Source organism: Oryzias latipes, chromosome 9 (genome assembly GCF_053564925.1).
Source record: "Oryzias latipes strain Hd-rR chromosome 9, Olatipes_Hd-rR_3.1".
NCBI lineage: Eukaryota > Metazoa > Chordata > Actinopteri > Beloniformes > Adrianichthyidae > Oryzias > Oryzias latipes.
The window spans coordinates 22,337,233-22,351,861 of NC_136245.1; the positions used below are offsets into that span (position 1 = coordinate 22,337,233).

A 14,629-nucleotide genomic window follows, 5' to 3' on the forward strand; every position below is an offset into this window, starting at 1 on the left:
AAAGAATGCTGCCTTTTTAGTCATCTTTATCTGTAAATCAATAGTGCCATTCACTTAAACATACTTTATTAAAGTAAAATATGTTGTACTTTTATAGTTGGTGCCTTTTTATTGCACTGTTAAACTTATTGTGTGGCAGACTGACCTCAATATATGATGGATCAATCTTGACATTTTCCTTTTTCTGGGATGTGTAGCTGCCCAATGACATTAAAAGTAAAATGTTTTTAGTCCTCTTCAATTTGACAGGAAATACTAAATCCAAAAATACATTTATCGGGGGGGGGGGGGGGGGGGGAAACACATTTTTGTTCTCAGCTAACCTAGGCCAGTGGATTGAAACATTGAAATATACAAATGTTTTGAAGAATTCACATAAATTCCAGTTGAAGTTTAAGAATGTGGACTTTTAATTAAATGCCAGGCAGATTTTACAAAATAAAAATCTATTAAATGGAATTGTTTTACCAAAACATCAAAATGTTATTTTAAGTGGCAAAACAACACTTTTTTTAATAACACTATGACTTGTTCTTAAATGACTTTTTAGTTGGAAAAAGAAAACAGCGTAAAATCTCGCAGGTGCCCCTTTGCCTTCAGACAACGCACAGGGGTTAATTTTGAACACTCAAACTGCGCAGACTCCGGAGCTTGACGGTCATTGGTCAAAAGGAACATTTGCTGTTGTGGAAGTTGATCGTGCCCAACACAGTAAAGTGACGTGGAGAGCTCGAAAATGGCAAAGCGCGTCTAAAACTTTGTGAACTATGATAAGACTCGTCAACGCGTAAGAATAGTCTGCTACGATAGTGATCAAATACGGGCTTTTATTTTCATTCGACCTGTAAATCTTTGAAAATCGTCAAGGAAGAAGGAGTTAAGTACACACAGAAAGCTAACCAACTATTTAGCAAGCTAACAGGACCAGCCTCCCAGCGCTGTTAAGTGAGCGTTATGCAAAGTAAATATTTTACGATCACCTGTGCGGCATCATGAGAGCCTACGGCAGGACTTGACTGACGAATATTGGACAATATATTTTTGACAACAGATAACTAGCAACATATTTTTTGTGGCGAATCTGCGACGTATCATCTCCTGTCAAGATGGGTTCTTTTCTCCGGGGTGACGAGATGTGCTTGGCTCAGTTGTTTCTACAGTCCGGCTCTGCCTACGACTGTATCAGTGAGCTTGGAGAACTGGGGCTGGTGGAGTTCAGAGACGTAAGTCCTTCAGCTTATTGTTGCTTCTCTTCTATCTTTGATTTGATAATAATAATAATAATAATAATAAACTTCTAATTAAGAGAATAGCTATTTAACATGCTATTGGTGTATTCACTGGTTTCTATGATGGGATGAAGGTTGTTCATTGCTTTTGTTTTACCTGTCTAAATGTCATCTCCCTGTCCCTGTTTCAGCTCAATCCCAATGTGAACGCATTCCAGAGAAAATATGTGAATGAGATCAAAAAGTGTGAAGAGATGGAGCGCATTCTTGGTGAGAACGAGATGCTTCTCAGGCTTCAGAAAATATCTTTGTTCTCTACTCGCTTCAGTCAAGCAGACGTCCACTCAGCATTTGAATAAAGGATGTGACTGGAAAGATTAAAGCTTAACAGAATCATTTTACAGATAAATTTTAGAGCCGTAGCCTAACATTCATAAGAAGAGTCAGCTGGTTAAAAGAATTGTTCTCTTGAGTTATTGTAACACAGTGCATCAAGAATTAAATAGACACTGAAACGATTTGCACTCGGTTTGAGTGATTTTCACACATTTCCACATAATATTTGCAAACTTTTATGACAGATTTTTCTGTTTCAGAATAGTCTTTTTTTTTTAACAGGATACCTTCTGAGGGAAATAAAAAAAGCTGACATTTCACTGCCCGACAGAGACGTAAACCCTGTGGCTCCTTCACCCAAGAATGTCATGTCAATTATGGTATTTGCCGTTTTCCTTTCGTTCTTTCTTCTGTTTTTGCTGCTGTCTTAAAGAGCCACTCGGTTTTTGGTGTTTTTAACATGTTCTTGTGGCTTTTTTTCTCTTAATAGAGGACATATATAAAGAAAATTAAGCTTAAAATTGGATTTCTGAGTATTTATTTATTCAAATAGTTGTGAATCTGCAGTAGACCTCCGCTCCATTCTGATGCATCCACTTGTAGACAAATAGATCCATGTACGTCTTTGTTGGCATCTAACTCAAAAGTTTACGGCTGGGTAGCTCCAATATTGCTCTGCATTTTTTATTTTTTTTTGCACTGGTAATGTTAGGTCGGGGTGTGAGGGGCTGTAAGCTATTGCGAAAGCGTGTACACCGATGGATGATGGGAAGTACCCATGTTTTCTCATAGGAACAGCTGCAGAGATTTGAGCTGGAATTGGGTGAAGTCACAAGGAATAAAGAGAGGCTCCAAAAGAATCTGCTGGAACTAACAGAGTACACGCACATGCTGCGGATCTCCCGGGACTTTGTCCAGAGACCTATTGAGGTAGGTATTTTAGATAAAGTGCTTTGAATCCCTGTTTACATCCCCTCCTAAAACCTCAGCTTGTCTGCTTTGCAGTTTGATTGTGAACCTGATCTTTAACTTTACTGCTGGTTGTGTTTCCTTTTAGAGAGAACCGCTGCAAACCCAATACGAAGAGTTTCCCTTCCTAGAAAAAGACACCGTGATGGACTATAGCAGCATGCAGCGACTTGGAGCCAAACTGGGGTGAGGATTGTAATCTCTAACCGCTACAATTACATTCACAAAGCTGCTCCTATGCATTTCTTGGAAAACAGTAGACCAGGTTACACACATATCCTAACCCCATTAAACTCCACTGAAGAAGTTTTCACTGACGGGAATGACTTTTCTCTGTTAAACCAAGTCTTACAATATATTTTTATTCTGTTTTTAAACCACTGGAATTGAAGCTGATGTTTTCACGTTGACTTGAGCTGATCTGTTTACCCTCCTCGTATCTTTTTTTGTAGTTTTTTTTCTGGACTGATTCAACGGGCAAAGATCGAAGCCTTTGAGAGAATGCTTTGGAGAGTATGTAAAGGTTACACCATTCTCAGCTACGCGGAAGTTGAAGAGTATCTACAAGATCCTGACAAAGTAGGTTTCACCTTATTACCTGATGTTACTACTGCATTACATGTGGTATGTTCCCACGTTAACAGTGATACTCGAAAACACTAACGACATGAGACTCCCAAGAAATGTAGAAGCTAAGTATTTTATTTCTTGCAAGATAACGTTGGTTAATCACAAAAGCTGGTTCACTCTTTTGACTTTTGTTAGATCTGTTGCAGTAAATCAAAAGCACATGTGATGTCTCCTATAATGGACAAGCCTGTTGTTTTTTTTCTGCCTCTGTTAAAGCTGTCAGTAAACTACAATGCACTTTTGGTGAAGCTTTTCCAAAGTAGAAAGTTGTCCTTATGAAAACAACTTCCTCTTTTTTTTATGTGAAACTGCTTTGAAGAAGTTAACATTTTTGAGAGCTGAATTGTTTTAAATCATAGTTCAGCTTTAATAACAGTGAGCTACAAGAACTGTCAAAATAAGACAAATTAGTAATATTGATATTATCCCTGCTTCCTCTTTTTTTTTCCCTGTACATTTTTTTTCTTGCCTCTTTGATCTCTGTTTAGTAAGTTAAAATAATGTTAAAAACCCGGCTTTGGTTAAATGTTTCTTCTTCTCACAGTCTAGTAGACAGTGACCCTCTTTTCACATGTAATCTGACAGACATAATCAGATTATTCATTTCCTCTGCTTTCAGAGGAAAGCAGAGCAGACATGCTAGACTGAGCAGTAATGAATAGGAGGACATTCCTTCCCTCCTGAGAAATCAGACATTTAAAAATCAAAATGGATCAAATACATTATTTTATTGATCATTCTTTCAATAATGCAACACAAAATAGAGAAGAATGTTGAGCTTTTCTTTTCTTCAAGGTCAATGGAATTCCAGTTTTGCTCAAATGTTCTTTAAATTGTGATGTAAAAATTTAAATTGAATGCAAATGATGCGATTTAGTGAAACTTTTCATTTATTTTTATTTTTATCAGCACAGAATCTTTGAGCCTAAACGCACATTTTTCTCCCTGCTGCAGGGTGAGGCTGTCAAATGTGTCGTGTTTCTCATCTCTTACTGGGGAGACCAGATTGGCCAGAAGGTGAAGAAGATCTGTGATTGGTAATTAATACCCCCCGGATTAAATAGACATTTTTGCTTTCCCTTGTCCCGTCAGTAAATCTTTTAAACGTGTTTTTCCCTCTATAGCTACCACTGTCACTTGTACCCATACCCCAATAGCAATGAGGAGAGGATTGATGTCATGGAGGGACTGAAAACTCGAATTCAGGATCTACACACAGTACGTTTGGCTTGTCAACATTTTTTTCCATTAAAAAAAGGCCTATTTTAAAATGGTTGTTGCTTGTTGGCAATCTTCTGACAAAGCATTAAATGACTCATTAAAATTTTTTTTTAATGGTTAAAAAATCTAATAGACTTTAAAGAAATTCAAAAATATTTTCTTGATCATTTTTGTAGCAGTTAAAATGTAAATTTGGGTCTGACACTGGCAGTGCTTGGTAGCTTTAACAGGATGTGACTTTGAAAAGGAATTTGTCTCCCCCCCCTTAAAACACATGATCGACTTGAGGCCTCAGCTGAATGCAGCTTAGGTCTTTTTTTATTTTTTTATTTTATAAAAATCTGCACAAATTAACATTTTTTCCCTCTCTTGCTTTATATGTTTTACTCTATTGTGCACACGACACTGTACAAGTCGAATTTTTGGGGTTGAGTTCTAAAAGTCTTTACTGCACCAACTCATCCCGATCATCTGTTATTGACTGCAGGTGCTTCATCGAACTGAGGATTACCTGAAACAGGTTCTGGTCAAGGCTTCAGAGTCTGTCCACAGTTGGGTGGTCCAGGTCAAAAAGATGAAGGCCATCTATTATATCCTGAACTTGTGCAGCTTTGACGTGACGAATAAGTGTCTGATCGCGGAGGTTTGGTGTCCTGTCAGTGACATTCCCACGCTGCGGAGATCTCTGGAGGACGGATCGGTGAGAAATCCTATAATGAGATAATAATAACGTGTTTTTTCTTCTTAAGCAGTTGTTTCTTCAAGAAGTAGGGTGATGAGCCATTTGTGGACGAATAGAACAAGCAGAAATTATCTGATGATTGATAATTTGCGATTTTAATGAACTTTTGCTGCTTTTGCGTGTCTCACGCAAGGGCCTTGGGAAACATTTTAGACTTTCCAAAAAAGCATGTTTAGTCAAACTATGAAATTGAGCCGGTTTAGCTTGTGCTGGTTTGCGGCACCTTCCGTCCGTGAAACCAGGGTTCGACTCCGTTGTGACTCCCTGTTCCCTTCTCTGCCTCTGTGCCGGTCCCAAGCCCGGTTAAATTGAGAGGGTTGCGTCAGGAAGGGCATCCTGCGTAAAACATTGCCAAAGTAAACCATGCGACTTGAAAGAGAGGTTGTTTCGCTGTGGCAACCCCTGATGGGACAAGGCGAAAGAGAAAGAAGTCAAACTATGAAATTCAGATTTTATTTTGATTTAATTTGTTATGCGATTTCATCAATATTAATTTTACATTTCAACATTTTCTCATACCAATTTAGTTTTTTTAATTTGTTTTTAACAACTTTTTAAAATGGAGCTTTTATTAATTAAATTAGGAATTCTTACATTAAAAGGAAACATTTATTTTACTTGAAATAATGTTTCAAACAGAGTTCTGGCTTTGATGAATTGTTATAGCCATTTCTCTAGGTTTCTAAATAACCAGCCATAGCAGAACAACAGTCTCTTGTGCCAGTTTGTAACAGGTTTCATCTGTGTTCCAGAAAAAAAGCGGATCAAACATCTCCTCGTTCGTCAATCGTATCCCCACAACCGACACTCCTCCCACCCTGATAAGGACCAACAAATTTACCTCTGGCTTCCAGAACATAGTGGATGCGTATGGTGTGGGGACGTACAGGGAGGTAAACCCTGGTAAGTGAGACTCTCCATCTTTAAGTCAAAGCTGCACAGTCTCACAAGTATGGACTATTAAACGTCAAATTGACCTTTGTCCTAATTTTGTTCTCCATTTGTTAGACATATTAGACGATGTCTTAAAATAATAATATTCTTCTTTTTTCACCATTGCTTTTCTCTCTTCTTTTATGTGTAGCTCCTTTCACAGTCATCACTTTTCCGTTTTTGTTTGCTGTGATGTTTGGGGACCTGGGCCATGGAGCCATCATGGCTCTGTTTGCCGGCTGGATGGTGTTTTATGAGAACAACCGCAAACTTAAAAACACCAGGAATGAGGTGAGTGAGTTTTCCGCAGCTGGATTTCCCGACCCATTAACACAGGAGACTGCTTCGTCAACCAACTACAGACCCGTGGAAATGGATTCTAAGTAAAGGTTTATAGTCTGAGGAAGACGGTTACATGTGTTGCAGCAACAGAAATATAATAAGAAACTCTCATCCACAAGCTCCTCTTCTGTCATTTCATCAGAAATAAATCCATATTCCAGATAAGAATATTAGTGAGATTTGCTGAATTCTTTCACAATATTCTTGTATCATATTATCAATAGAACAAACATTTGTAGATACTTGATGTTGTCTTGGAAATTAATCCCTTTACCTTTTTGCCAATTTTCTAACTATCCATTAACTCTTTTGGACAATCTGCAGGGATATTGTGGGTTTTTCCTCCTTGCAGGTCAGAATAATCAAAAGTAAAAAGTTTTGATTTAAAATAAAGTCTATTCATGGATTTTATACAACGTACTACAAATAACTTCAAAAGTGTTGCTTTTGTCAGGTTCGGATAAAGGTGTAGACGGAAAACTATGCAACGCTTCATTAAATGTCATCAGAATTCAAGCATGTAAATGGGAATCTTTCTGTTATTTGGAATTGTTTTTAATTGTTTGAATTGTTCTTTTTTATTAGAAATACTGTGCGCATGCAAATGTAGTCTGTTGGTGACAGGCGAGTTGGTTTTACTGAGTAATTTGCAGACGACTCTCACCTTTATTCGCGATCAGCAATGACAGAGAAGTGTTTAGAGTTTGTAGACATCGATGGTCACAAACAGAAGTGGCGCTGGAGTTTGCAGACTACAGCGGAAATTTGATGAGCTTCCGTCAGCAAACTGCTAGCTGATGAAAAGATTAGTTAAGCTTTGAGATGAGCATCTTTAACTTAGTCTTCTTATGGCTCCAGGGAAGACAGCCGTTTCTCTGTGACATGTGCTGCTTTGAGAGGAGCAAAGCCGCAGGATTTACTGTGTTTTTCTAGTCTCATTTTAAATCTATAATTGATGCTTTTGTTTCTGAAGCTGGTCAATGAAAACAAACACCATCCATTTAAAGCTCATTGATGTCAGGTAATGAAGACCTCACACCTTGAATCCAATCTGCAACGTGTTTCTTGCAGATCTGGAACACGTTCTTTGAGGGCCGTTATATCATTCTCATGATGGGCATCTTCTCCATCTACACTGGTCTTATATACAATGACTGTTTCTCAAAGTCCCTTAATATATTTGGCTCTGGGTGGAGTGTGAGACCCATGTTCCAGACTGGAGAGTGGACGTAAGTAGGAACTTGTTTGACTGGACTTTCTTGCTAAAGTGTTGGCATGTTGGTAAAAATTGTGTTTGTTTTAAACATACTTATATTTTTTTTCATGTTTGATCATTTCCTGCGTGTTTTGTAGGAATGACGTTCTTCGTGGGAATCATTTCCTCACCCTGAATCCTAACATTGCAGGAGTTTTCACAGGGCCGTACCCTCTGGGAATCGACCCGGTGAGTAGACCTGAGGCATCGTTCGCATATCATTTTGTATACCCGCTGACTATCTCTGCTTCTTATCACCGCTAAGGCTTGAATATGGACTCTGTCATGCTCTGATTCACTGAGACGCATGACTTACTGTGGTTTTATTACATACTTTAAGCTGAAACGGCCAAAATGGAGAGAAATAAATAAAACTCCTATTATTTGTTATGTCTCAAACTAATTTCCCTGATAATTAGCACAAGTTGTGTTCATAAAATTCCAGAAATGTTCCTTTTTTTTGCCCCAAAAAATTTCCTCACAAAGGGTTTCTCTTTTCTTTCTTATTAAAAATCAGATTTTCAAAAAAAAAATTGCAGATCCCTATAAAGATCTGTATAATTCTTCATTTTCTAACTGTGTTAAGCCTTCATGCCTTCCTGCACATAGGTGTGATTGTGGTTTAATAATTAATTGTAAAACCTAGTTGTCTGTTATTATGTTGCCCTCTCCCTTCATTAGTAGGTAAAGCAGCAGTAATTTGGGGATTCGGTCACTGTGGATATAATAATCGGCGTGTCAGAGGTGGCCTAAACGTTTGTCGTGTGTTCGTTGTACAGATATGGAACCTGGCCTCCAATCGTCTTACATTCCTGAACTCTTACAAGATGAAGATGTCTGTGATAGTGGGCGTCATTCACATGAGCTTCGGTGTCATCCTCAGCACTTACAATCACGTGTATGTACCTCAGTTTAACATTCGTGTTTTTTCTTTTGTGTAAAATAAAAATAAAACCTTAAATCTACAGCTTAAAAACTCCTCAATTTGAGTTGACCATACGTAAATATTCTCCCACTTTTGTTGTGTAAAAAACAAAACAAAAAAAACCCTTTGCAGTGTATTTCATTTTCAGTGATTATAAAAAAGATGGTTTCATTTTTTAAACTGTGGATGGGGTTTTCCATCAGATATACTTGACACACAAATATTGTCCCATCCTGGAATATCAACAGGCAAAAACAACTGTTACCTTAAATACAAAATTCCGTTTTTTTAATTAAACACATTTATGTTCGTGTTAATAAATCTGTAGTTTCTTTTCTCGTTACATTTTTTGGCGACTGTGTATGGCTGTCAATTTTTGTGCGAAAATCTAAAGCATTTAGGTAAATTTTACCTTTTTTGTTTTGTTTTACAAAATGCAAGCATTAATATTTACCAAGAGGTGAAATTTACCCATAATAATTAGATAGACATACTATCTAATATATCTACATTTTAAACACTTTACCCTCTTGTAACTAGACCCTTCCAATAGTGTACTTTTCTAATAACCTTTTTTTTTGTCTCATTTGAACAGCTACTTTAAGAAGAAGTACAACCTTTACCTGGTCTTTCTGCCTGAGCTCCTGTTCCTGTTGTGTCTGTTCGGTTACCTGGTGTTCATGATATTTTACAAGTGGCTGGCGTTCTCTGCTGAAGACTCCAGTAATGCGCCAAGCATTCTCATACACTTTATCAACATGTTCCTCATGCAGGGGGAGGAGGTGCAGCCCCTCTACACCGGACAGGTGGGGGGGGATCTTCAACCATCTCAAATCGGAGACTATTTATTTGATTTATCATATTGACAAATGTTTGTTCTTCCAGCACGGACTGCAAGTGTTCCTGGTGGTCATTGCTGTCTTTTCAGTGCCTGTTCTTCTTCTTGGGAAACCACTTTACCTTTACTGGCTTCAACACGGACGCCAGCACCTTGGAATGTACAGGGTGAGCGATGAAGACATGCATATCCGTCGTCCATCTAAATATGAGTCTGGAATATAGTTAATTCATGAAAACCTATTCATTTAAAGGCACTAATCAAAGAGATGACCTTTAATTTAACAGTCAAATTTGTGTGTTTGTTTTCTTCAGGGTTATGAGCGTGTGCGACGCAGCAGTGATGAGGAGCTCTACCTGCTGAGAACTCACGATGAAGAGGAGGGCAGCAGTTACAGCGATCTTTCTGGCAGTGGAGAGAAAACCACAGAGCAGGTCAGCAGAACAAACAACTTCCTAAATCCCAAACTCTTTAATAATAACCAGGTCATCATGGTTTTTACATTGTATTGTATGTATTTTTTTTTAGTTCAACTTGGCAGATGAGTTTCTTCATCAAGCCATCCACACTATAGAGTATTGCCTGGGTTGTATCTCCAACACGGCGTCCTACCTGAGACTCTGGGCTCTGAGTCTGGCTCATGCTCGTGAGTATGAAGCATCTTTGAGTATTGCTACTTTGGGTTCAGTGTTTTTAGATCAGATTAGATAGATTTTTTTAATCCCATGATGGGGAAATTCTTTTTGTCTGCAGCAGCAAAAAACAGACATCCAAAAACAGCAAAAGTGACATTCAAAAAATGTTAAGTGACCAGTATAGTAAAGTGAGCAGTATTTTCAAACGTTATAAACGAACAGAATAACATCTGCAATCTGCACGACAGGGTAAAATTAAAATTACACAAAAAATAAATAGATAAGTAAAAGTAAACACAAAAACAACTGAAAACAACAACAACAACTGCGACAATAAGTAAATAAATGATTGTATGAAAAGCTCCCGTTGGTCCATGTCACTTCAGCTCCGTGTTGTACAGTCTGATGGCTGTAGGGAGGAATGACCTGCGGTAACGCTCCTTCTTGCACTGTGTGTGTAACAGTCTTGTGCTGAAGGAGCTGGTCAGCGCCTTTACAGTATGGCACAGGGGGTGGGAGGGGGTATCCATGATGGATGTTAGCTTAGGCAACGTCCTCCTGTCTGCCACCTCCTCGATTGACTCCAGTGTGCAGCCCAGTTTGTTAAGCCTCCTCCTGTCTCTGCCTGCACCGCCCCCTGCCCAGCACACAACTCTATAAAGTACTGCTGAGGCCACCACAGTGTCGTAGAAAGTCCTTAGCAGCTGTCTGCACTCGCCAAAGGACCTCAGTCTCCTCAGCAGGTGAAGGCGACTTTGGCCCTTCCTGCACAGAGCATCCGTGTTCTTAGTGCAGTCCAGTTTTTCTACAGTCCTGAAACATCTGTAGCATTTTAGGTTAAAGACACAAATCAGTCTAACCACTGCCATCATCAAGTTTCTTTTTTCTTTTGGTCTCTTCTGCTTTAACAGAGCTGTCTGAAGTCCTCTGGACCATGGTGATGAGGGTGGGGCTACGCATGGACACCGCTCTTGGAGTTTTATTTCTAGTTCCAGTGTTTGGTCTGTTTGCTGTTCTCACGGTGTCCATCCTCCTGGTGATGGAGGGACTGTCTGCATTCCTTCACGCTCTTCGCCTTCACTGGTGAGCCTGTGTCCAGGTTCAGGATCTTTTCGTCTTTGTTTTCCTCTCCATTCATAACATTTTATTTCCTCCGCAGGGTGGAGTTTCAAAATAAGTTCTACAGTGGGACTGGAGTCAAGTTTTGCCCCTTCTCCTTTTCTGCTCTGCCCTCCAGTTTTGAGAATGACGGTTTACTATGAAAAGACTGAATCTACTGACAGCTCATGAATGGAGCCAAGGCCGGCGAGTTCTGTGCTGCAACGATGTGATATTAATGATTACTTTCATTTTTAAACAGTTTTCAAAACCAGATGTTTTGTGAGTTTTTGAAAGCTTAAACACTGCCTTCCCAACAGGATCACAAAGATGAGATTTTGTTTGTTTCGAATGAATGTATAAAATGTATTTTTTTACTAGGACGGAGATAATTACGGGCTACAATAGAGCGGAATTTAAATAATATTTTCTGGTATTTCTATATAAATGTGCTATTTGAAAAGTATTATTTTATTTCTGTAATAGACAAGCGTGAAGCCTAAAACGATTTTTGCACAAAAAACTGTCTGAAGGATACATTTAAATTTTGTTCTTTAAAAGCTACAGATTTTCTCCAAGTTTAGTATTTTTTAACGACTATTCTAGAACTGAATTAATTTCACACAGTGGCTTATTTTGCATTCTCACCACCTGGTAGGAAAATAACGGTTTCTTTGTCTTATGAAAGAGGTACACTAGATAAATAACTCAAAATATTCCTCCAGTGATTTCCCAGAGTACCTGTAACTCAGTTTAGTCCAATAAAAGTGAAAACATTGTTGTAATTTGGGGAAACGGAAGACGTTTTATGCATTTGTGAGAAAAGGTTTCTGTCGCAAATTCCATTCCTTTGTTCTTCAGTTTCCATCTGCAGTCTTCTTTTTGTATGGAGATTTGTCTTTTACTGTTTGCAACATCTTCTTGTTAAGGGGAAAAAAATATTCTTTTAAGATTTTTGGAGCATAAACTCTCACAATCTCACACCCCTCCAAACGGTTTTTCTTTGCTACCACACAGTTTTGCATCTTCCTGCTTCCTCAGGTAGTTTTTTGCTCATGTTTCATTAGGGTGGACCTGAAGCTGCTGCTGTCTCCGCTTTAGGGAAAATTCTTGTTGCTACAGTTTTCCGTGCTTCAGTTTTGTTGGAGGTTTTCACACAAATGCACTCGCTTGTATAATGCAGATTACCTTATTATCTTATTCTGCAGCACTTAAACTCTATTTCTTTTTTACTTCTCCAGTTGTTCAGTTGGGTCAGGATGTTTGTACTTAAATAGCATTTTTTAAACATCAAAAAGGAACTATTGAGTTTGGGGACATAATTTAAGGCCAGACCATTTATCTAAAAAAAAATGTTTCTCTTACTTCCAAAGATGAGAATTGGAATTGATTTCGGGATATTTTTATTTCTTTTTTTGTGTCCAAGGGAATCGATTGTCCTCACTGCTGTTAGTGATGTGAGGTTTTTTACTTTCAAATTCGTTTTTATTCCCCTGATATATTTCTGATAACCAATTTAGGCATCAAATCCTTGTCTAAGAATTGGTTAAAAAAATTAATAAATTATTTTTGCTGAAATGGTTTCTTAAATGTTAATTATGATTCACTTTTTAAATGTTCCTTTTGTAAGGGACTTGCAAGGGACGAAAGCAACAGAACGGTGAAGATATCATTTTTCTCAAAAGGAAAGGTGGATCAAATCACTTTCAAAATATGGGGGAATCTCAATGTCTACAAGGAAGACTAAACACTGGTATTTTAATGGAAATAAAACAAAACAATCCTTAACATAAATATTACATACACAATAATCCAACACCGCAAAGAAAAAAGAAAAAAATTGATTACGGTAAGTGGATTGTTCCACCCCTGAAAGTGGCTCAGATGGTGCATGTCCAATTGCCTGGCTGATGTGTATATAACCCTTGTGCTATCTTTGATGACCCCACCCTTACATTGACCTGTTCTCCCTACCATGACAAAGGTGGAAAGATTTCATGTAATCCATGGACACCAGTGAAGATCACAAATCATTGAACAAAAAAGGTTCAGAGCACTGTCTAGTGGGTCTAGATGACCCAACTCCCAATGTTAAAGTGCCTAGGATAGCACAAGGGGTAAATTACAGGCTGTGCTTCCTGGATTGACTCTTTTGGCCTCAAAGCTCCAGAACCTCAGCCTCACTTGCAGAGACCAGCATCCTCCCCAGCACTGGTAACTCAAAAACAGCGGCTATTTATTGAACTGATGAAAATTAGAGTCAACGATCGATGAAAATGTTTAACTGTGCTGATGTTTAACAAAAGTATTGCAAGTTTAAAAATGTTAACCTGCTTAACAAATCTAAAAAATATGGCATATAGGGTGACAATGTGTGTGGTGGTTCACCACCATCATAGATGGATGTGACAGTGTCTGATGACGCCACCCCCTACAAGGCTCCATCCTGGGTCCTACACTTTTTAATCTTTACATTCTTCCGCTTGGTGATGTCATCAGGAGACACAGCATTAACTTTCATAGCTATGCTGATGACACACAGCTGTATGTAGCTGTGTCTCCTGATGACATTGAACCCATGGACAGCCTTTTAAATTGTATTTTGGATATTAAAATGTGGATGGGAGAGAACTTTTTTGCAGCTCAACCAAGACAAAACTGAAGTCTTGGTAATCGGTTCTGAAGATGAGAGAGATGATGTCCAATTTTATCAGTCAACCAAATTTATGACCATATGTGATGAGTAAGGAACCTCGGTGTGATTCTAGCTGCAGATCTTAGTTTTGACCAACATGTGAACCAAGTGACTAAAACTACATTTTACCATCTGAGGACTATTGTCCGAGTGAGACCCTTTTGTCTTTAGAGCCAGTGCTGAAATCTTAATTCATGCTTTTATTACATCAAGATTAGATTACTGCAATGCCCTCCTTTCTGGGGTAAAGAAAACCATTCTTAATCGCCTGCAGCTAGTCCAGAACTGCTCGCCTTTTAACGAGAACCAGGAAGAGGGAGCACATTACACCGATCTTAAAATCTGCACTGGCTCCCTGTCGAGGTTTTTAAAAAGAAATTAAAGACATCTATTTAATTCAGCTTTTAATTAGATCTCCTATGGGGGATCTAAAATTTTTACTGTTATATTTTATGATATTTTACTACATTTTTATATGTTTAATGTGTGTTTATTATAATTATTATTATAATTTATTTATTTTTTGTCTTAACATCTTAACTTATTCTTATTTATATTTCAAGTGTTTTAGACTTTTTATGCATTAAATATTTTAATTTTTTATATTTGAGCTGTTTTTGTATTTGAACTTTTCTATTTATCACTTTTACATTTTGGACGGTTTACGAGTGTTTTCTCACCCTTGACTGGGGTGTTTGTGTCTATGCTGACACTCAGGCCAACAGGAGGACAGAGCAGACGGCACCTTCTTGGTTCTCTCTTCTTAGGGTTTTTTTTTCTT

At 38.2% G+C, this 14,629-nt stretch overlaps 1 protein-coding gene across 2 annotated transcripts; it reads left to right on the forward strand.

Annotated features, from left to right (window-relative positions):
• The first annotated feature begins 646 nt into the window (after window positions 1–646).
• Window positions 647–12,731, forward strand: atp6v0a2b (ATPase H+ transporting V0 subunit a2b). Of its 2 annotated transcripts, XM_011479158.4 has the most exons (21): window positions 647–961; window positions 1,052–1,223; window positions 1,421–1,499; window positions 1,848–1,945; window positions 2,358–2,495; window positions 2,623–2,720; window positions 2,987–3,113; window positions 4,119–4,201; window positions 4,289–4,382; window positions 4,873–5,085; window positions 5,880–6,030; window positions 6,212–6,351; window positions 7,474–7,631; window positions 7,756–7,846; window positions 8,437–8,555; window positions 9,178–9,388; window positions 9,468–9,587; window positions 9,735–9,854; window positions 9,949–10,066; window positions 10,967–11,138; window positions 11,215–12,731. In XM_011479158.4, the coding sequence occupies exons 2-21, from the start codon at window positions 1,107–1,109 to the stop codon at window positions 11,315–11,317; spliced, it is 2,550 nt and encodes an 849-aa protein (XP_011477460.1). In that variant the 5' UTR covers window positions 647–961; window positions 1,052–1,106; the 3' UTR covers window positions 11,318–12,731. The 2 variants fall into 2 exon arrangements, with proteins under 2 accessions (XP_011477460.1, XP_004072422.1); XM_004072374.5 differs by having other exon boundaries at window positions 661–1,223.
• Window positions 12,732–14,629: the final 1,898 nt, after the last annotated feature.

Coding starts and splice junctions, on each gene's coding strand:
- atp6v0a2b (XM_011479158.4), top strand. CDS start 1,107: ATGGGTTCTTTTCTCCGGGGTGACGAGATGTGCTTGGCTCAGTTGTTT. Junction 9,855..9,948: donor GAGAGAAAACCACAGAGCAG/GTCAGCAGAACA, acceptor ATTTTTTTTTAG/TTCAACTTGGCAGATGAGTT. Junction 10,067..10,966: donor TCTGAGTCTGGCTCATGCTC/GTGAGTATGAAG, acceptor CTGCTTTAACAG/AGCTGTCTGAAGTCCTCTGG.